Source organism: Peromyscus eremicus, chromosome 2, assembly GCF_949786415.1.
Source record: "Peromyscus eremicus chromosome 2, PerEre_H2_v1, whole genome shotgun sequence".
NCBI classification, from domain to species: domain Eukaryota; kingdom Metazoa; phylum Chordata; class Mammalia; order Rodentia; family Cricetidae; genus Peromyscus; species Peromyscus eremicus.
The window spans coordinates 90,459,091-90,481,327 of NC_081417.1; the positions used below are offsets into that span (position 1 = coordinate 90,459,091).

The 22,237-nt window shown below is 37.8% G+C and overlaps 1 protein-coding gene across 1 annotated transcript in view; it reads left to right on the forward strand.

Moving 5' to 3' along the window:
- Kdm4c (lysine demethylase 4C) overlaps positions 1-22,237 on the forward strand; it is a 205,944-nt gene that overhangs the window by 136,360 nt on the left and 47,347 nt on the right. Inside the window, exons 16-17 of the mRNA XM_059254477.1 lie at positions 8,330-8,385; positions 10,236-10,344. Coding sequence (XP_059110460.1) covers positions 8,330-8,385; positions 10,236-10,344 — 165 coding nt within the window. The remainder of the gene's footprint in view (positions 1-8,329; positions 8,386-10,235; positions 10,345-22,237) is intronic.

Here is a 22,237-nt window from a genome sequence, read left to right on the forward strand (position 1 = left end):
GACCAAATACTCAACTATATGAGCCTATGGGTAACGTTCTCACTTAGACCACCACAGCTTACAAAATGGTGGGTTTTCATAAGGCTTTTTCATACATCCTTTTGTTAACCCATCCCCACCTCTGCTCTCCTGTATCCTGATGTACACATCCTTATTTAAGCCTTTATGCATCCCCCTAATTTCATATCACATATTTTCCACTCCCCCTTTTTCCCCTTTAAGGCCCTTTTTCTTCTCCCCTCACTTGCAAACTTTCTAGCTTCTTAACCTCAGTAGACATTCCACATTGAAATACAGATCTAAAAATTCAAAGTTAGAATGTGCACAAGAAAGAAAGCATGTACATTTGTTGTTCTAGTCTTGGGTTACCTCATTTAGTATAATAGTTTCATATCTATCCACTTTACTGAATTTTTTATAATTTCACTTTCCTTTATGAGTGAATAAAATTCTATTGTATATTTGTACATTTTCATCATCTATTCATCAGCTGATTGATATGTTGGCTTATCACATTTGCTGGCCATTATGAATAGAGCTGAGAACAACATAGATCTACAAGTGTCTCTAGGGAAGGATATAGATTCCTTTGGATATGCCCATGATTGAGTACCAACTTCTACTCTGACTGCAGTAGTGACTATATCATTCAGTTTATACTTCTGCCATTGGAAGATAAGCTGTCATCTTTCCTCACATCCTCACCAACCTTTGTGTCCTTTGTTCTCTTTATAGCCATTCTGACTGGGGTAAAATGGATTTTCAAATAGGTTTTTTGTTGTTTTGTTTTGTTTTCTAGTTTTCATACTTGTGTGTTTTGGTCAAATCAGTATCCTTTTTTTTCCCAAACCTCATGTGCACACCCCACCCCGTATTTATCATTTGTGGGCTTTTATTGTTTCAACTGTATGTATTTATCGGGCTTGATGTGGTAATTTAAACCCTGGATACAATGTATAATGATGAAATCAGAATAGTTAGCATTTCTGTTTATTTACATATTTAAAGTACTTTTCTTTGGTGCTGGTTATGGAACCTAAAGGCTTGAGTGTGCATACCATGTGCTTTACCACTAAGCTGTATCCAGAGCTCCTAGATTTGAGTGTGCTTATATTTTGATTTTTATATCTTTCTCTCTTCCCTCTCTTCCTGCAGCTCCTCCCAGGTACCCTCCTTCCTAGGCCTCTCCTATGTTCTACAACTCTTAAATTTATAGCCTCCTTTTCTTTGAATATTTTTTAATACACACGTGTATTTATGTGTGCGCAAATACATAAATACAGCTTTCAGAGTCTTTAGTTTGTGTGTCATTGGTTTCAGGACTGCCCACCTTGTATGAGACCCAACTAGTAGGGTCACATCTCTGGGCAAGGCTAGTTCTCCTAGCTGTCTTAGTCGCCTATACTTTTTGTTAAATGGTGGGGCCCTGCAAAAATCTCCCTTCGTCTGAGTCAATGTGTCTATTGATATTGCCAGTCTTCCCATCTTGTTTTTGCGCTATTTCTGGGAGAGACTATTTCACAGCAAACTTAACTGTATGCTAGCTCATACAATCTTTCCACCTTCTCTTCTATTATGTTTCCTGAGCCATAGATGCAGGAGATAAGATTTAGGTGTATCCATTGGTGCTGAGCTCCTCATGATCTTTTGATATCTGCATTGTGTCCATTTGTGTTTTTTCTGCATGCACATCATTTGCTGTAAAGAAAAGCTTCTTTGATGAGGGGTCGTAGCTACACTTATATATTTGTATAAAGGTGCGATTTAGAATGCAGTAAGGAATTGTGTTGCTATAGTGAAGTGCTGGTAAGTAGATTTTTTTCCTGTACTCTATGACTTCACTAGCCCTGAGGAGTTGGTTAGGTTTCGAGTACCAGGCATGATTTCCCTCCTATTGAGTGAATCTTAAGTCCAATTAGACTTCAGATGTTAACTACCTCCCACATTTGAGTGCCACTTCTTGTACCTTCATGCATATGTATATCTTGCCCTGCTAGTCATTGTACTTTATAGACATTACCGCTCAGTAGGACTCCTAATTGCTTCCCTCCCTCGGGTGCTTACATAGTATTTTCTGGTCCCATGGAAGCGAGACAGCCAGAAAATAAAGTCATGAATTTGCAAGTAAATGATAGCCCTAGAAAAAAGGTTATCTTGAGTGAGGTAAACTACACCCAGAAAGACAAATGTTGCATGTCTGTCTCATCTGCAGTACCTAGTTCTGAATCTTTAGAAGTGAGTCTACAATATAGAGTTATCACAGAAACCATGAAAATATAGAGGCTATCGGCATTGGTATGGCATGGCGGTGGGGGTATAGAGCAGGGAGCTTGAGAGGAGAATAGCAGGATACAGCTGATGTGAAGAGGAAAGCAGAAAAATGGGGAGGGTCTGCAACTGGGGAAGGAGTTTGGGGTAGTCAGTACAGAACAAAAAAGAGAGACAAGGAACATACGGCACTAAGGTTATTTGATAAAGCTGAAGGAAGCATATTATTTTTAATTATACTTAATACGTGTAAGTATATTTGTATGTTCACCCTACACTATACACAGACAGAGACAGACAGACATAAGCACCACTTAAACAAGTTATGCCTTTTGGGCTGACAGTGCTCCCCACAAGAACCATAGACTAACAAAACACTGATATCAGGCACAAGGAACCTCCTTTACAGTGATTGGTCAGAGTAATCCAAGTGATTCACAAAACAATGTAGATTATCCTTGTATGTCATGGTTACCTCGGAGCAATTGGAAATAAGCCCCTATTATTGAATACACCACACACTTAAAACATAGGATTTGGATGATTCAAAGCCATGGGAGAAATGGGGATGGGAAAAGAAAGACAAGCCTTAACTAGCAAAGGTGTCTCTGGAACAGAAAAGATTTGTGGTCTGTGGTCTGAAATTATGCTTCCATGTTTAAAGGTGACCTTTTATTATGTGACAGGGTCTCATATGTAGTTTTGGGTGGCCTGGAACTAATTATGTAGACAAGGCTGCCTTCAAGCTTACAGAGATATGCCTGCCTCTTCCTCCTGTGTGTTGGAATCGAATGTGTATGTACCACCAGGTCTGGTGTGTGTGTGTGTGTGTGTGTGTGTGTGTGTGTGTTTAAACTCCCTGAGTATACTTAGTGCTATTCATGGATTTGGAGCCATCTACTGTAGACCTGCATCCCTGAAGAAAACTGACTCTCCTCCTGCAGAAGACATCATTTACCAATAGCTTCTGGCTTAGGGGTGAAACTTGACAAGACTTTCACTGGTACATGACAATTTTTTGGTGGCTTGGTCTTGTATATGTATTGTGTCTAACAATCATAGTTGTTATGAATTCACATGTGCTAGAGTGCTGTCATTGTGTCACTGCATTTGTCCTCTATTTCTGTCTCTTATAATCTTTCTGCTCCTGTAGTTGAAGTTTTTCTGTGTCCGGCCCAGCCACACAGACCTCACAGCCACTTATAAAATAATCACTCAGAAGCTTATATTAACTAAAACTGCTGGGCCATTAGCTCAGGCCTATCACTGACTAGCTCTTACATTTAAACTCAGCCCATTTCTGTTAATCTATATGTTGCCACGTGTTATATTCCCCCATTATGCTCCCTCTTCCACTGTGATTCCTGAGCTTTTGCAGTGTGTGTGTGTGTGTGTGGGGGGGGGGGATGTTTCCCATTTTACATATCAGCCATGGATTCCCTTGTTCTCCCCTCCCCCGCCGCCTTCCCCCCAGCCCAACCCCCATTCCCATCTCCTCCGTGGCAAAGACTTTTTTTAAAGTTTTCATTACACAGGTCTTTTCAGACCTTGGGTTAGATTTATTCAAATATGTTTTTGTTTGTTTGATCTTTTTTATTTTTTTTGATGGTCTTAAAGAGGTTTTATCATGGTCATATAGAAAGGTTACTGACGTTTGTGTTTTAATTTTGTATTCTGCCAGTTGTCTGAAAGTGTTTATCAGCTCTGGGTATATGCTTTTGGAATTCTTAGAGTCTCTCATGTATAGATTTACATTTTTTGTAAAATGAAATTCTTTGACTTCTTCCTATTTTTGTCCCTCTTATTTCCTTTGTCTTATTGCTCTACCTAAGACTTCACATATCATATTGAAGAAGAGTGAAAAAAAAAATAGACACTCTTGGTTCAGATGTTAGGGGAAATGTTGGCAATAGGTTTGAAACACACACATATTCTTTTTAGGACTTTAATATGAAGGAATGCTGGATTTTATGAAAAACTGTTTCTGTGTCTACTGAGATGACCATGTGATTTCTGTCCTTCAATCTAGTTATGGTCTTTATAACATTAATTGATTCATCTATATTGAACCATCTCTGCATCTCTGTAATGAACCTATTTTGATTGAGGCAAATGATCTTTTTGATGTGATCTTGAATTCTGTTTGCAAATATTTGTTGTATTATGTTTAGGAGGACAACTGTTCTCTAGTTCTTTTCTTTCCTTTTCCCTCCCTCTCTCCCTTTCTTCCTTCTTTTTGTATATGTATTTACTTTGGATATCAGGGTAATAATATCCTCACAAGAAATAGGGGTTTTGTATTAATCTTTCCTTTCCATATAGTTTGAGAAAAATTGATGTTAGTTTGTCTTTAAAGGTCTGGTGAAATTCCCTGGTGATTTTTATCAGTTGTAAACATCTTAATTACAACTTCACTCTTATTGCTTTTTATAGATCTGTTTAAATTATTTATCTTAATTTTTGTATTGCATGTATATCTAGAAATGTATTCATTTCTTTTAGATTTTATATTGAGTGGAATATATTCCACCCCAATAATTTTGTGAATTTTGCTGATGTCTGTTGTAGTGGGTCCCCTTTCATCTCTACTTCTATTAATTTGGGTCTGTCCTCTGCTTGTGGTTAATTTGTTTAGGGGTTTGTCAATCTTGTTTTTCTTTTCCAAACACCAACCCTTTGTTCATTGATCCTTTGCTCTATTTATTTTGTTTATGTTTGATCAGTTTCTGCACTGATCATAATGATTGCTTTGCATCTACTGAATTCTTCTTTGCCCAGGGCCCAAAGGTATACCATTATATATTTCAGATCTCTCTGATTTCTCCTTTTTTCATTATCTTTTATGTTTTTTTTGGGTAATAATATATCGTTTTTCCCTACCATTTCCCCTACCATTTTCTCCCTCCTAACACATCCATGTATCCTCCCTTGTTCTTTTTCAAATTTGTGGCCTCTTTTCTCATTAATTGTTTTTTATATGCATATATATTTATATACATGTTTCTTAATATAACCTATTCTGTTAGTATGTGTTCAGGGATTAATATAGGCATGTAGGACTTCTTTCCTTATATCTCATAGAATTAGATAAGTTACATTTTCAACCTATTGTCTTTAAAAAAATACTCAATTTAATATTCATATTTGCCATGTTGTTGAAGTTTCTATTGCTGTGGTAAAACACTATCACCAAAAGCAAGTTGGGGAGGAAAGAGTTTATTTCATTTTATACTTCCAGGTAACAGTTCATCACTGAGGTAAATCAAGTCCAAACTCAAGGCAGGAACCTGGAGATAGAAGCTGATTCAGTGGCCATGGGAAAGTGCTGCTTATTGACTTGTTCCTCATGGCTTGCTCAGCCTGGTTTTTAATATCCAGGACTACTAGCCCAAGAGTGGCACTACCTACAATGGATTGGGCCCTCCCATATCAATCATCAATCAAGAAGATGTACCACAGGCCAATTTTGTGTTAGTGCTAGTCTCCCCTATCCCCCATACCACTTTCCTCTCAACTTTCTTGGAAAAAAAAATACCCATTGAGTGAATACATTTAGTACTACCTCTATATTCATGGGTATAGGACCATCTACTGAACATTGGTAGCTTCTCAGGAACCATATCCCAGAAGAAAACAGACTTCCCCTTTTCCAGCAGCCATCAATTGCCAATAGCCTCTCAGCTAGGAATAGAACTTCATTAGCCCCCTCACCATCCATACTGAGAATTGGGCTGGCTTGACCTTGTGCAGGTCTTTTGCATATAGTTCCAACTTTTGTGAATTCAGGTGTACAACTATGCTGTAATGTCTGGCAACTACTGTTTTACTGCATGTGTCTAGTCCTTTTGTGTCCTTAAGGTGGCGTCATTCAATGTCTTCTTTTATTATCACATTGACCAGTTAGTTGTCTCTATTAATCTCCTACTGAAAAACAAAGTTTCTCTGATGTTTGTGGAGAGATGTACCAATCTATAGATGTAAAGATAAGAACTGGGAGGATTACCATGTCCATTTAGCAGAAAAATAATACTAGATTAGTTACCCTTAAGGCTCGTGACTAAGTTGACCATGTTTTGTTTGTTTGTTTGTTTGAACCCAGTTCATGGTGCCAGATATGGGTTCTATCTTGTAGCATGGACTTTAAATTCAATCAGAATATCATTCCTATAAGAATCTGAACATTTTCTTTTATGCTTCTGCAATACCAGTCTAATCAGACATTGAATACACAGAACTGTGCTGTGTTCCTGTGTTGGTATTAATATCTTCGAATATACAGTGAAAGCCTTAATGTAAAGTACTGCAACCTATCTAGTCTTTGATTCTTGGCCACTTCAGAAGTGTCAGGTGCCCATTCCATCTTATGAAATGGATCTTAAATCCAATCAAACAATGATTGGTTACTCCCATAATATTTGTGCCACTATTATACCAGTATATCATGCAGACAGTCCTGTGTGGTTTGTAACACTTATAGCTACATGTTATTAATGATTACCTTTCTCTTCTGTTAGAATGTAAAGTACCTTCCAGCACTATGAACACTATTCATTAGAGATGAAACTACTATCTAGGCACCAGCTAGACATTTCCCTGTTCAGTGATATGTGTTGTCTTCAACAATAGGGCCTTGCCATCAAGTTGTGGAGAATAAGCAAAATTTTGGCAATAGTCTGTGATATTTGGTGGTCGGGGTGGGTTCCATGGGGCCCCTTTGGCTAATGACTCAACAAAATGTAACCCATTCCTAACGCTGGAGGTTTTACTTCATGGCATAAGATGTCTAGTTGGAATACAGGTTGCCCTAATGGTGACTCCATTTAAACTCCTTTCATATATGAATAAATGTTAGGAAACTTCCACAGTAGTAGGTTTCCATATAATTTTTAAAAGGCCTTTAGTGTTAGTTGTTCCTCCCCTTATTCTCTCCTTTGCCCTGCCCTTCCATCCCTCTCCACATTTAATCCTCCTAGTCTAGTTTCTCATTTATGTCTATTTCCCATTCCATGGGAGATCCTCTGGTCCCTTACAGTGCCTAACTTATGTGGTTATTTGGATTGTAGCACACACATCTAAAGCTTAACAATTAGCATCCACATATGAGAAAAAACACAATATTTGTTACCTCACTCGGGATGATTTTTCTAGCTCCATTTACCTGTGAATTTATAATTTCATTTTTCTTAACAGCTGAGTAATATTCCATTGTGTAAATGGACTATATTTTTCTTATCCATTCCTATTTTGATGGAAATCTAGACTGTTTCCAGTTTCTGGCAATTATGAATAGACCAGCAATGACCATTTATGAGCAAGTATTTCTGTAGTAAAATACAACATTCTAAGGCTTCTGTAGCTTATAGATCCAAGCTCCTCCACAGTTTTCTGGATTAGTTCCAAAGGTCTAGAGACCACATAGTCTGATTTATCCAGGTACTAGTCCCACTTCTGAGTATCAGTTTTCTGTTTAGTTACTTTTCTCATTGTTGTGACAAAATACTGACAAGAAGTAACATGGAAAGAAGGGTTGATTTTGGCTCACTGATTAATCATGTCAACTAATATAGTCCATCATGTCAACTAATATAGTCCATCGTGTCGGAAAGTCAAGGTCCTTGAAACTGACCAGAAACCACAGAAATGGAAATTTTTGAACTCAGCTTTTTATCTTTTTTTAAATTTTCTCTACCCATGTGATAGTGCCAGTCAAAGTGCACCCACATAGATACACCAAAGCAGTGTTTCATTAATGCCCCCAATGATTTCTTTATCCAGTCAGTGTGACAATTGAAATTAATTTGACATCTCCAAAGTTCTTTTTCACAACTTCCCCATATTGCAATTGAGAGTAAAATGGTAGTTCCTTCGAAAGGACCAATATACCCAAGCATTTCCAGGTTTTCTCTTTCCCTTCTGAAACTTGAAGTACTATTATTTTATCTTAAAACTTTTAGTTTCAAGATAAATTGAAAAGGTCATATAAGATTTTTTAAAGTTGTTTAGATAAATGTCAGTGGCATTTGTTATATGGGTCTTATAATTGTGTTAATTTTCTCTTTAGGAATGCTGTCTCTGCAATTTGAGAGGAGGTGCTCTTAAGCAGACTAAAAACAATAAGTAAGTAATACATTGATTGTGTTGAATTTCATCATTTTTCTTCTCTTTAAGTTATACGTGATAGTTTGCTTTGCCCCTCTCCCTACCTGTGATTTATTTCACAGATTTTGCTCTCTGGACCTAGGGTTAAAATTCTTCCTCAGAGACTAAAGCTAACTGGATGTAGTATAGGACTTGCCTCTATTCTGTGCTTTTTATGTAATGACAGTTCTTATATTATGAACAGATTTCTCCTTTTTTGTCTTTCTTCTCATCTCTCTCCTTTTTCTCCTCTCCTTCCTTCACCTTCTACTTCAGCAGTACTCCATTCATAGTTAATTGAGCTATTCTTGTGCTCTCACTTCCTCTTTCTTTTTTAGTAAGTTGGTAGAACTTAGCTTCAGTGGGGCAAGTGGTCCTGCCTAGCCCATAGTACTAGAATTGGAACTCCTGATGCATAATGTTTTGATGACATTAACATAATTTTGTATGTATGCACGGATTGCTTGGTTGCTTGGAAAGAAGAATAAAAGCATTTATCATGCATGCATTGGTAAAGTGTTGTCTAAGAGCCAATACTTTTGCTTGATTTTGGATCATCTTTCATAAGCTCATCTTGTAAGAATGGCATTTTCTGACAGAGTTGTCACTAAACTTTCAATGTTGTAGACAGGCTTAGATGCTTCCTATAAAAACATATATCATGAGAAATTATCTTCTTAATAGTATTTATTCTAGAATGCTAATTTTATTTAAGTGTAGGAGAATGCTCTGGTAGGGTTAATGGTTGTCCTTTCTTCCTATGATCTTAGGAAGAATTATGATATTCATTGTTTAAGTGAAGTAAATAAGCTTTGATTAAGCCAGGGCTAATGGTGCAGTCCTTTAATCCCTGTACTTGGGAGTCAGAAGCAGGTGTATATCTCTTTGTGAGTTTGAGGCCAGCCTGATCTACATAGTGAGTTCCAGGACAGGCAGGACTTGTCTTGGAAAGTAAAACAAAACAAAGAAGCTTAGGCTTAAACATAGGTTGATATATTTGATAATACAAATCTTCATGATTCCTGAACCTCTTAAGTGCTTATATTTCCTTTGAGGTATAATGCTTAAGAGATACTGAATAATATTAATAACAAATTATGCAAATTTAGAATGTGAAAGGATGCTCTAATGTTTTAAGTAGGAGATCAGGAAACAAGCTAAATTTCATTTCTCTTCAGCGATACATTCCTTTGGTTGCAGTAATATTGCAATGAGGAAAAATATTTAAAGACTAAACCAGTCTTAATTTGTATAGAAAATATTTATATTTGAACTAATTTGCCTCAGAACATGTGGTATATATAATTTTCATATGAAAACATGACTTATTCTTCTGTCATGTATTAGCCTAAATATATTACACATGTAGTATCAAATGGTAACAAAAACCTACATTTCAGTATTCTTATACTTTTTTGAATGTACATGACCATGTTATAGGACTTCACCTTTACCTAGTTCATTTTGTGTATGTGTCTGTATCTTAGTGTATATGCAGCTCATGAAAGGCAGAAGAGAACATTAGCTCCTCTGGTATTGGAGTTTCAGGCAGTTGTGAGCTGCCTTCTAGGTGCTGGGATCTGCCAGGGTTCATTGCAAGAACTACTGAGCCATCTCTCCAGTCCCTTTTACTAGTTATTGATGGCAGAGTGCTAGGCAGATGTGTTAAATATACCCAGTTGTCATTAAAGAGGTTTAAAAATCCATAACTTACTTGCAGTGGGATTAAGTTTTTCGCTTCATTTCTTTTGTGTGCCAGATCGTCACCACCAAATTGAAGTCTGTAAGTTTAGGGAACTTGTTTATTTTTAATGTCTCCTTTCCTGTAGGTGGGCCCATGTCATATGTGCTGTTGCAGTCCCAGAAGTTCGATTCACTAATGTCCCAGAAAGGACACAAATAGATGTAGGCAGAATACCTTTACAGAGGTTAAAATTGGTGAGTGGTAAAGATTTTTTTTACTTCATATATTAATATTAATTTCAAGTTCTGAATTTGTCTGTTAATTATGTTTCCAAGATAATATATCCAATAGCTTCATTTTATTCTACCTATGTTTTCCTCTCTCCTGAATATATTTATCCTCAAATGCTTCCCTAGTATGTTGTAAGTCTCCAGAACTGCCATCATTTTGTATTTGAAATATGGCAAAGGGATTAATAAATTTCCTGGATTGATATGAGCTTATAAACATTAGGCTCTCTGACATTGTTCAGTAATGCCCCAAACTGTTCAACACTATAGAAGTGGCCTACTGTTCTTTTCTCTTTACTCAGTTGGGTTTCTGTTGGTGTAGCAATCCAACCCAATTTTATCATCTCTTTGCCAAGAAGAGCTTTACAGATAAATGCAGAATCCGTTTTTAATTACAGGCTTTTGTTACTCACCTGTAGAGACTAGATGTCAAACTCTGACCTGTTACCTTTCTAACCTATCAGAAACTTTCATAAAAGTGTCCTCACTGGTTTGCCATTTTTTTTTTTTAATTTTCATTTCTGTGTCTCACAGAATTATTTTAGGCCTCTGTTTTGTATATTTGCTAAACACACAAGCTTAATGTGCTGGTGGAGTTTCCTAGAATCTCTTCAGTCTCTATCATTATTAACTCATAATTTCTCCACTATGGAACACTTCAAGCATTGTCACTGAGACAAGTTGCTTGTTTTTTACAACTTTCTTCCCACAAAGAGACCCTTTCCTAGGAATTTACTCTACTGTGCTTTGTTCATAGAAAGGGTAAGTGAACACTATTTTGCATTATAATATTACCAACTGTTTTTACTTTAAGAGGAAATATGTGATCAGTTGTTAGCTAATGAGTAGTATGATTAAGATACAAAAAGTAGGGCTACAGAGAGGGCTCATTATTTAAGAACACTCCACACCCTCTCGTATAGAATAAACTCAATAATTTCTTAATGACTTTTCCCACATGGGAACGGTGATCATTGTGTCAATTCTTTTCTTAGACAACTCTTTCTCTTGGCACAGCAATCTCTTCTGATCAATCAGGTCAAATGATAAAACATTTAAATCTGACATAAGGAGAATGAAGAGGCTGCTGGTGACATGAGAGTGCTCAAGGAAAGCAGTTGCTCAAGGGATCTGGTTAATATCTTTGGTACTTGGGTATGGGATTGTGCTGGAGTGTGGTGTAATTTTTGAATCTTTCAGATTCATTTCCTCTTCTTCCTTTCTGTGTTCTTTTCTCTTCTAATCACAACTAGAAAAGGAGCAAAAATGAACAAAGATGACAATACAAAATAATTATGCAGATACAAAATGCATATTAAAGTAGAATGACTTGTTTTTATTTTCACAATAGAAAAAATGTTTTAAAATGACGAGGAGCAATAAGGGGCTTGACTTTAAAGAGAATTAATCATGCTTTGATATCTTGTTCAGGGGAAGGAAAATAATAGTATGATCAAGAAGCACATTAATATGAAATGTGTACATTTCACTATAAAGTTAAGAAGAAGGCTATTAAAAAAGAAAACTACCAAACATATGTAGGGAAAAGCAAAACATGATTTGTCTGGTTTCTTTTATTTGTTATGTACATAACTGGTGGTTTGAATAAGAATTTTCCCCATAAGCTCATATGTTTAAATATTTGGTCCCTGGTTGGTTGAACTGTTTGAGAAAGATTAGGAGGTATGGCCTATTTGGAGGTCTGTTACTGTACTAGGCTTTGGGATTTCAAAAGCGCATGACATTCCCAGTTATCCCTTTTGTAGATCAAATCAGAGGTAAGCTCTCAGCTATGGGTCCAGTATGATGCTTGCCTGCTGCCATGCCATGTGGTCATAGACTCTAATCCTCTAGAAACATGAGCCCCACATTTAAGCTTTCTTTTATAAGTTTGTCTTAGTTATGGTGCTTTGTCGTGGCAATAGAAAAGGAACTAAGAAATGATATGCATTCCTATTTATCATATACATTGACTGTTTCTTACAGATTGAATTAATTGAAGAGCATTAAGATTTTTGTAAATGAACCAACGAAACAGTTTTCTGGATTGTTAGAAATCTTGGAAAGCTGTTGTAACTCTTTAATGTAATTGGTACCTTTAAGCAGTCTTTCTACTTATAAATAATTTTTTAATGTTATTTGTGTAAGTGTGTGAATGTACACACATGCATGTGCATCTGGCTTCACATATGGCACAATTTTGTGAGGACAACTTTGGGAAGTGTGTTCTCTCCTTCTTCTTATGGGCTCTGGTGAATAGAGTTGAGTTTGTGGGGCTTACACAGCAATCACCTTTAACCAGATAGTTTTTTGACAGTTGTAATAATTTGTCAGTATTGAATTGTATATTCTGATACAGGTGATGTCTGTTTTCATTGTTGCATTGCCTGAATCACTTGTTCATTCATGAAGAATGCATTACTAGGACTGCAGAGATGGCTCAGTTAAGGGCTTGCTGCTGTTGCAGAAGACCAGAGTTTGGCTTCCATCACCCATGTCTGGTGACTCACAACTGAGTAATTCCAGCTTCAGGGGGTCTGAAGCCCACTTTTGGCCTGCACATACTAGACATGCAGACACAGACAAACACAAACACTTAAAAAAAATAAGTTTTAGATGCAGGAATGTTGTAGATCTATCAGTTGAGGACTACGAAATCTGCTATGAGATTATGTTTCCCAGAAATAACAGGAAGCGTCATCCATGATACTACAATAATATGGCTACTTAAAGAAGACATGAGCAAATACAACACCAAAGACATGTTAATGTGGAAGGAGGAACTCTCACTATATCCCACCCCTAGACAAAGATGAGACAAAGAACTATAGGTAAGTAAGGAATACTGAGAACAGGAGAAGTAGTTATTACCTGGGATAATTAGCTATCCAATACCAAGTAGTCAGCCCCAAAGTCATATACATTTAAGTAACACTAAATGAATGAGAAGGTTGTATTTATTTATTAAGTCACACAGGCATGCACACACATGCAGCAATAACAAAGAAAAATAGACCATGAATCCAAAAGAGAGCAAGGGTTGGAGTTATATGAGAAATATTAGAGGGAAGAAACTGAAAGAGAAAAATGATATAATTATATTTGAATTTATATAAAGTAAAACAAGTTAAATCTTTAAAAATAGATAAATGAAGAAGATGGGTGTGGTGACACATGCCCTTAAGCCCGAAGAGGATCTCTGAATTTGCAGCCAGCTTGATGTACAGAGCTAGTTCCAGGACATACAGTGCTATACAGACAAGTGCTGCCCTCAAAAGAAACAAACAAGCAATAGATAAAGAAATGAAATGAAAGCATCTGAACTCAGTCATCTAGCAGTGCATTTGATTTCTGTATCTATAGGCTGTAGACGAATTTCTAAGTGGTCTTATTAAATAAAGAACACGGAGCCAAATATAGGGGTGAAAAGCCTTAGCGATCAGGGAAATAGTGAGAGACACCAGCTAACCTTAACTCACCTTCCCATAGTTTCCAAAGAGAGCTACTTCCTGTCTATCCATGCCTTTATTGCCTTGCTGTTCTGCCCTCTCATTGGCTCTTAGTCCAGCTACCTCACTTCCTTGTCACTGCCTGTCTGTACAGACCTCCAGGTCTCTATGGTTGGTACTGGGATTAAAGGCATGTGTCACCACGCTTGGCTGTTCCCTAGTGTGTCCTTGAACGCACAGAGAACTTAAGGGTGTGTGCTACCATTGCCTGACTTGTGTTAATGGCGTGCCATTTCCTCTGATCTCCAGGCAAACATTGTTTATTAACATATAAATAAAATATCACCACAATAGGAATTTCTAATAATTTGTTTGTTACATTGTTTTGAGACAGGATCTCACCATGTAGTTCTGGCTATCTTCCAACTTGATATGTAGACCTCAGTGGCCTAGAGCTCACAAATATCTATCTGCTTTTGGCTCAGCCAACAAGGTGCTGTTTTTATAGGTACATGTCACAATGCCAGATTCTAATAATTTTACTTTTAAAATCTGATTTCTACAACCAAATAGAAGTAATGAATTTTAGAATAGCTAAAGTTACCTCTGAGCATTCAAAGACATCAGGTTCCTTATTTGACAAATAAACCAAGCCAGGCACAAATGTTCTTTGAGTGAAGAGCATTAATTTTAAAAGAAATGTACACTGAAATGATGGCAGAGATACAAGCTTTTGCTGTGGGATGTCGTTCTGTATGCTGTCAATATGTGTTGGTCTGATTGGTTGATAAATAAAACGCTGATTGGCCAGTAGCCTGGCAGGAAGTATAGGCAGGGCAAGCAGACAAGGAGAATTCTGGGAAGAGAAGGGTTGAGTCAGGAGTCCAGCCAGACACAGAGGAAGCAAGATGACAAGGCAGAACTGAGAAAAGTTCTCAAGCTACGTGGCTAAACATAAATGAGAATTATGGGTTAATTTAAGTGTAAGAGCTAGTCAGTAATAAGCCTGGACTAATGGCCAAGCAGTTATAATTAATATAAGCCTCTGAGTAATTATTTTATAAGTGGCTGCAGGACTGATGGGCCCAGTAGGGCCAGGTGGACCGGAGGAATTCAGGACCAGAGAAGGATTCCAACTATAAGCCTTTTGGTGTCTGGCTAAAACCATGCTATTCTGCTCAGAAGCCTCTATATATTTTAAAGTTTGTGCCTAAAAGCAATTAATAGTGAGCCTGAAGGCCAAAGATTATAGTGTTTGAAAGATACATTAATTCTAAATGTAGAGTGGTATTCCATCTCAAGAATTAAGTCAAGAGAAAAATACAATTGAGTTTTCCTTTTTTTTTTTTTTTTTTTTTAAGGCAGGGTTTCTCTGTGTAGCTTTGTGCCGTTCCTGGATCTCACTCTGTAGCCCAGGTTGGCCTCCAACTCACAGAGATCCGCCTGGCTCTGCCTCCCGAGTGCTGGGATTAAAGGCGTGCGCCACCACTGCCCAGCTTGGGTTTTCCATTTCTTAAAGGAAGACACATATTCTCTTGTAAACTAGTATGTGTTATCAGATGTAGTGAAAAAAGCAGTGGAGACCACTGCACTTCTGCTTAACTAATCTCATAACAAGTTAATGGCTATCTTTGCTTTCTTTATAAAGAATTTTTGTTATATTTAATGGGGCCTCCTAATGAGTTTTAAGAAGCTTAAAATAATATTATTTTTCATACTTTAAAACTCATGTTACTGAGTTTATGGAGAGCACATGAATAACCCTGTATATTAGCTAATGCAGTGTGTGAGAGTAACCCTGGATCAACATAGCTATGCATTAACTATATAGGGCTACTTATGTGCTCTACAATAACTCATGTAGGGATTATTCACATTCTACATTAACTCTTGTATATGCTCGACAGTAACTCATGTACAGGGCTACTCATGGGCTCTACATTAACATCATTAGGGGTGTGTATTTACATTCTCAGTTACTTTTTAATAACACTGGAAGTTCTTATAAAATAGAAAAATTGACAATAGTGAGTGAATATCTTAATAGTAGAGGGATAAGAAGCACTATATACCAGGTAGGATGACACTGGTATAATCCTAACACTTGATATACTGAGGCAGAAGGAGGCAGGATTCAAGACCAGTCACAGCCACTCTGTATGTTTGAGGTCAAGATCAGTAACATATATACTGTCTCAAAAAACAGTAAAATATATAAATAAGGAGATGCTGTAGCTAGAGTTTTCCTGCCTGGCCCACGGTCAGGGCAAATCTCTCTCACCCGCCAGTCCCACAGCCACTCAGACCCGACCAAGTAAACACAGAGACTTATATTGCTTACAAACTGTATGGCCGTGGCAGGCTTCTTGCTAACTGTTCTTACAGCTTAAATTAATCCATTTCTATTCATCTATACCTTGCCACGTGGCTTGTGGCTTACTGGTACTTTACATCTTCCTTGTCCTGATGGCGGCTGGCAGTGTCTCCTTCACCCAGCTTCCTGTTCTCTCAATTCTCCTCTCTGTTAGTCCCGCCTATACTTCCTGCCTGGCCACTGACCAATCAGTGATTTATTTATTGACCAATCAACAACACATTTGACATACAGACCATCCCACAGCAAGATGCTACAGATGTTATGATTTTGGAGTGATGTGATTTCATGTTACTTAGTTCAATGTAAAATTTCATGATAAAACTCATTAAAGCACTTGTCAAAGCTTTTAAATACATGTAGTGGTAAGAAAATTTTTTATTGGTGGCTGCATAAAAACTGAGACTAAAATCTCAGAATGATTTACTACAGAGATTAGATCCTATTGTAACTTGCCAAATTTGTATATTATAATACTGCTGTGGTAGTTTGAGTAGGCATAGCCCTCATTAGACTCATGTGTCTCAATGCTTGACATAAGGAGTGGCACTATTAGGTGTGGCCTTGTTGGAGTGGGTGTAGCCTTGTTTGGATGTGTGTCACTAAGGGGACAGACAGCTTTGAGGCCTTTTATGCCCAGTATGGGACACAGTTCACTTCCTGTTGCCTGCAGCTCAAGATGAAGAACTCTCAGCTACCTCTCCATCACCATTCTGCCTGCATGCTGCCTTGCTTCCCACCATGATGATACCTCTTGAACCTGGATAGCCATCTCTTCTCATGGCTGTGGGAAATTTTCTTCTATGATTTTGTTGAAAATAATTTATGTGTCTTTTATCTGGATTTCTTCCTATACACCTATAATTTACAGATTTGGTCTTTTATGATGTCCTAGAGATCCTGCATATCTCCTCTTTCTTTTCCTCCTTTCTTTTAATCATTTTTGTTTCACTGACTTATCCCTCTACCATGTCTTCATATCCTGACTGTCTGTCTTCTATTTAGTCCCTTCTCCTGGTCTTATTCCCTGTCTGCTTTTTATTAGAATTACTGAATCTTTTTATTTCAGGTTCTATTTCAGTTTTTTTTTCTTTTTTAGATTTCCTATTTCTTATTGTATTCTATTTTCATGTACTGAATTTTTATTTATTTCATTCAACAATTTCTTTCTATTTCAGACAGTAATCTTCATTCTGGCATTTATTTATTTCTCCTTTGACTTCCTTGAATGTATTAGTAACTTTGAGTTATCGTATTATCTAAGTTACTTTCCTCAAAGCCCACTACTGTGGGAGTACTAATTTTTAGAGGAGACACATCTGATTTTTAGTGTTGTTTATGTTTTTTGTGATGAGACCTGGGCACCTGGATTTAGGTCATTGGTAGTGTCTCTTGGTATGGCTATCTGGCCCTCCCTTATTGAATGGTTGTTTGGATCTGTTTGCTGTTAATTTGGCTTGGCAGGTTTGTGATCTCCTCTAAGTGATGTTTCAGGCTCAGTTTTGTGGACTTGAAGGTCTAATGTGTGGGTGTGATAACAGAGATGATCCTTGCTCATCTAGGACAAGCTACAGCTTCTAATCTCATAAACAGGCCCTCTGCAGAGCCAGCAGCTTCTCACTGCAGTTCCTCTGAAATTGAAGATTACCTTTAGGGTTTACCTGTGTTCAACATGTGTCTTCAGCTAACAGTGTTAAGAGTCCTAGAGAGAAGGAAAAGGGGAGGGCTAACTTGGAATGCAACAAAGGCCCACCTCAGGTGCTCAAATGGTTGTAGCATTGGCATTTGTAGGTGAGATAGAGGGGAGTGCTTCCTTTGAAAAGCATGTGCAGGTCTTACATACAGGTGTTAATTACATTCAATGGGTGGTGGGTAAAGGAGACTGAGAGTGCTGCCTGTGGGGTGTGGGCATGGGGCTCAGCACGGGGCTCAGCACAGGTCTCAAAATGGAAGTGGAATGTTATCATTTGAGGACAGGTACCTCTTGTGTGTATGCACTGACTTGCAGATTTTTAGATGGCAACCCTTGGTGGAACAGAAATGAATTACCTGTGCTACCTCTAGGATACATTTGTGTGTCTGGGGATAGATCCCCAGATTACAGCAGGTTAAGCATAGAGGAGAGACTTCCACAAGCATCGCTTTTTTAACATTTGTTTATTTTAGATATAGCAAACAAAAATTGATGTGAAACATTTTTATTAAATAGACTGTTTACATCCAAAAGAATAATAACATGCTGGCAGTGGTATAATTTAAGTAGACTAATGAGCTTTCTGTCTAGAGCAGACTGAGTTTCATCTGATTTTTACAATGATGAATTGATTGTGTCAAAATTTGCTGTATTGTGTGGTGAAATATTTTTACTATGAGAGCTTAATTCTCTTTTTTTTTTTTTTATTTAAGAAAGCAGTTATAGTTCCATAGCAGCTTATAATATGCTGGCCATTTGGCATGATTTATTTCAATGTGTGTCACTTGATGTTTTTAGTGATTATTGACCCATATTTAATTCTAAGAACTCCTTTAGTGCTCTAAAATGTAATAAGTCAGCCATTATAGTTTGATAAAAGCAAAAAGAGTGATCCATATGTCATCTCAGTTGTCATTTCTAGCTTCTATTATGTCATAGCTTTGTACTTAACAACTCTTGTTTCAAGGAAGTAAAGGGACAGTAGCTTTGTTATTATTATCTATATTTCTTTAGGTTATCCAATGCCAAATGTTCTACCCTGAACACATATGTATACTAATAAAATTATACAGCCTGAGCAGGTAATATGTATGTATTTAGGAATGTATACATGTATATGTCAACAGTTAATGAAAAAATAAGCTATGGATTTGAAAGCGAGCAAGGGAAGGGTATATGGGAAGTTTGGAAGGAGGGTTCTATGATGACAATTAGGGTAGTCACCAGTCTGACCACAGAAGGCCAGTTCAGGCACCCTCTCCACCTCTTCTATAAGTCCTAGCTGGGGTCATTTCTGTGGATCCCTGGGAGCCTCCCTGGTACCGGGCTTCTCTCCAACCCCATACTTGCCCCCCTCAATCACGATATCTCCCTCTTTGCTCTCCCTCTCCATGCCTCCCCCAACTCAACCATCCTGATCCTTCATGTTCCAATGCCCCTTCCCCTCCCCTATTACCACCACCACCACCCACAGTTTACCCAGGAGATTTTATCTATTTCCCCTTCCCAGGGCGATCCATGCATCCCTCTTAGGATCTTCATTGTTACCTAGTTTCCCTAGTGCTGTGGATTTTAGCCTGGTTATCTTTTGCTTTACATCTGCTATCTACTTATGAGTGAGTACATACCATGTTTGTCTTTGGGTTACCTCACTCAGGATGATTTTTTTCTAGTTCCATCCATTTGTCTGCAAATTTCATGATGTCATTTTTTTTTTTTACCACTGAGTAATACTCCATTGTGTAAATGTACCACGTTTTCTTTATCCATTCTTTGGTTGAAGGGCATCTAGGTTGTTTCCCGGTTCTGGCTATTACAAATATCACTGCTATGAACATAGGCAAGAGTCCTTGTGGTATGACTGAGCATCCTTTGGATATATGCCCAAGAGTGGTATTGCTGGGTCTTGAGGTAAACTGATACCCAATTTTCTGAGAAACTGCCATACTGACTTCCAAAGTGACTGTACAAGTTTGCACTCCCACCAGAAGTAGAGGAGTGTTCACCTTTCTCCAGATCCTCTCCAACATAAACTGTTGTCAGTGTTTTTGATCTTAGCTATTCTGACAGATTTAAGATGGTATCTCGGGTTTTGATTTGCATTTCCCTGATGACTAAGGATATTGAGCAGTTTCTTAAATGTCTTTCGGCCATTTGAGATTCTTCTGTTGAGAATTCTCTGTTTAGATCTGCACCCCGTTTTTTAATTAGATTATTTGGTATTTTGATGTTTAGTTTCTTGAGTTCTTCATATGCTTTGGAGAACAGCCTTCTGTCAGATGTGGGGTTGGTAAAGATCTTTTCCCAATCTGTAGGCTACGTCTTGTCTTATTGACCATGTCCTTTGCCTTACAGAAACTTCAAGTCTTATGAGGTCCCATTTATTAATTGTCGATCTCAGTGTCTGTACTACTGGTATTATATACAGGAAGTTTGTTTTCTCTGCCTAGGGTGATATAGAGTTTTGCTGGGTATAGTATACTGTCTGGGCTGGCATCAGTGGTCTCTTAGTGTCTGCAAAATGTGTGCCCAGGACCTTCTGACTTTCAGAGTTTCCATTGAGAAGTTGGGTGTGATTCTGATAGGTCTGCCTTTATATATTATTTGGCCTTTTTCCTTTGCAGCTCTTAATATTCTTTCTTTATTATTTTTGTATGCTTAGTATTTTGATTATTATGTGGTAAGGGGACCTTTTTTTTTTTTGGTTCATTCTATTTGGTGTTCTGTAAGCTTCATAGACATGTCCTTCTTTAGGTGGGGAAAGTTTTCTTTTATGATTTTGTGGAATACATTTCTGTGCCTTTGAGCTAGAATTCTTCTATCCCTATTATTCTTAGGTTTGGTCTTTTCATGGTGTCTCAGATTTTCTGGATATTTTGTGTTAAGAATTTGTTGGATTTAACATTTTCTTTGACCAATTAATCTATTTCCTCTATCATATCTTCAATGCCTGAGATTTTCTCTTCCATTTCTTGTATTCTGTTGTTTATGCTTGCATCTGTAGTTCCTGTTCGTTTACCCAGGTTTTTCATTTCCAGAATTCCCTAGGTTTGTGTTTTCTTTTTTTCCTCTATTTCAATGTTCAAGTCTTGAACTGTTTCCTTCACCTGTTTGATTTTTTTTTCTTGGCTTTCTTTAAAGGATTTATTGATTTCTCCCAATTTTTTGTTCGTCTTTTCCTCAATTTTTTTTTTTTTTTTTTTTTTTTTTTTTTTGTCAATTTTGTTCCACTGTAGGGAATAGGTTCCAAAGAGCCAGCTCATGCATCAGGGACAGGTCCTGGTCTCACTGCTAGGGACCCTACAAAAGACCAAGCTACTTTTTGTCACCCAGATGGAGAAGGCCTAGGTGGGTCCTATGCCGGCTCCCTAGCTGTGCGTCTCCAAGTCCTTGAGCTTCCACAAGCTCAGGTTAGCTGTCTCTGTGGGTTTTCCAGTCATGATCTTGATGGCCTCCTTGCTCATATAATGCCTCCATTCTCTCTTCAACTCGACTCCCAGAGCTCGGTCCCGTGCTTGGCTATGGGTCTCTGCATCTGCTTCCATCAGCTGGATGAAGGCTATATGGTGACAATTAGGGTAGTCACCAATCTGATTATAGGGGAAGGCCATGGAAGGATGGGAACATGAGGGATCAGGATGGTCAAGCTGGGGGAGGAACAGAGTGGGCGAGTAAAAAAAGATTTATTGATAGAGGGTGCCATTAAGGGGTTAGGGAGAAACGTGGTGCCAGTGAAACTCTCAAGAAACCACAAGGATGACCCCAGCTAAGACTCCTAGCAGTAGTGGAGAGGGTACCTGAACTAGCCTTCCTCTATTTCTTTAAGTATGTAGATGTAGTGTAGATGTAATTCTAAAAGGTCTTATTAAATAAGAAAAGCAGAGCCATATTCAGCATTGAAAGCCTAGAGATCAGAGCAATAGCCAAGAGCGAAGACCACCTTATCTTACCACTTGCTGCGGTCCTTCTCCTCAGAGAGAGACCTTCTCCTGTATGACCTGTCTTTTTATTGCCTTTCTGTTCTACCTTCTCATTGGCTTTAAACCCAACCACATGACTTCCTCCTCACTGCTTGTCTATACAGACCTCCAGGTCTCTATGGTTGGTACTGGGATTAAAGGCATGTGTCACCATGCTGACTGTGTCCTTGAACACACAGAGACTTTGCCTGCCATGTGATCGGATTAAGGGCGTGTGCTACCACTACTAGACTTTTGCTTAATGGCTTGCTCTTAGCTCTGATCCCCAGGCAACTTTATTTATTGACATACAAATGAAATTACATTTCAGCACAAATAAAATATCACCATATTTCCCCTTTCTATTCTAATAAGAAAAAAG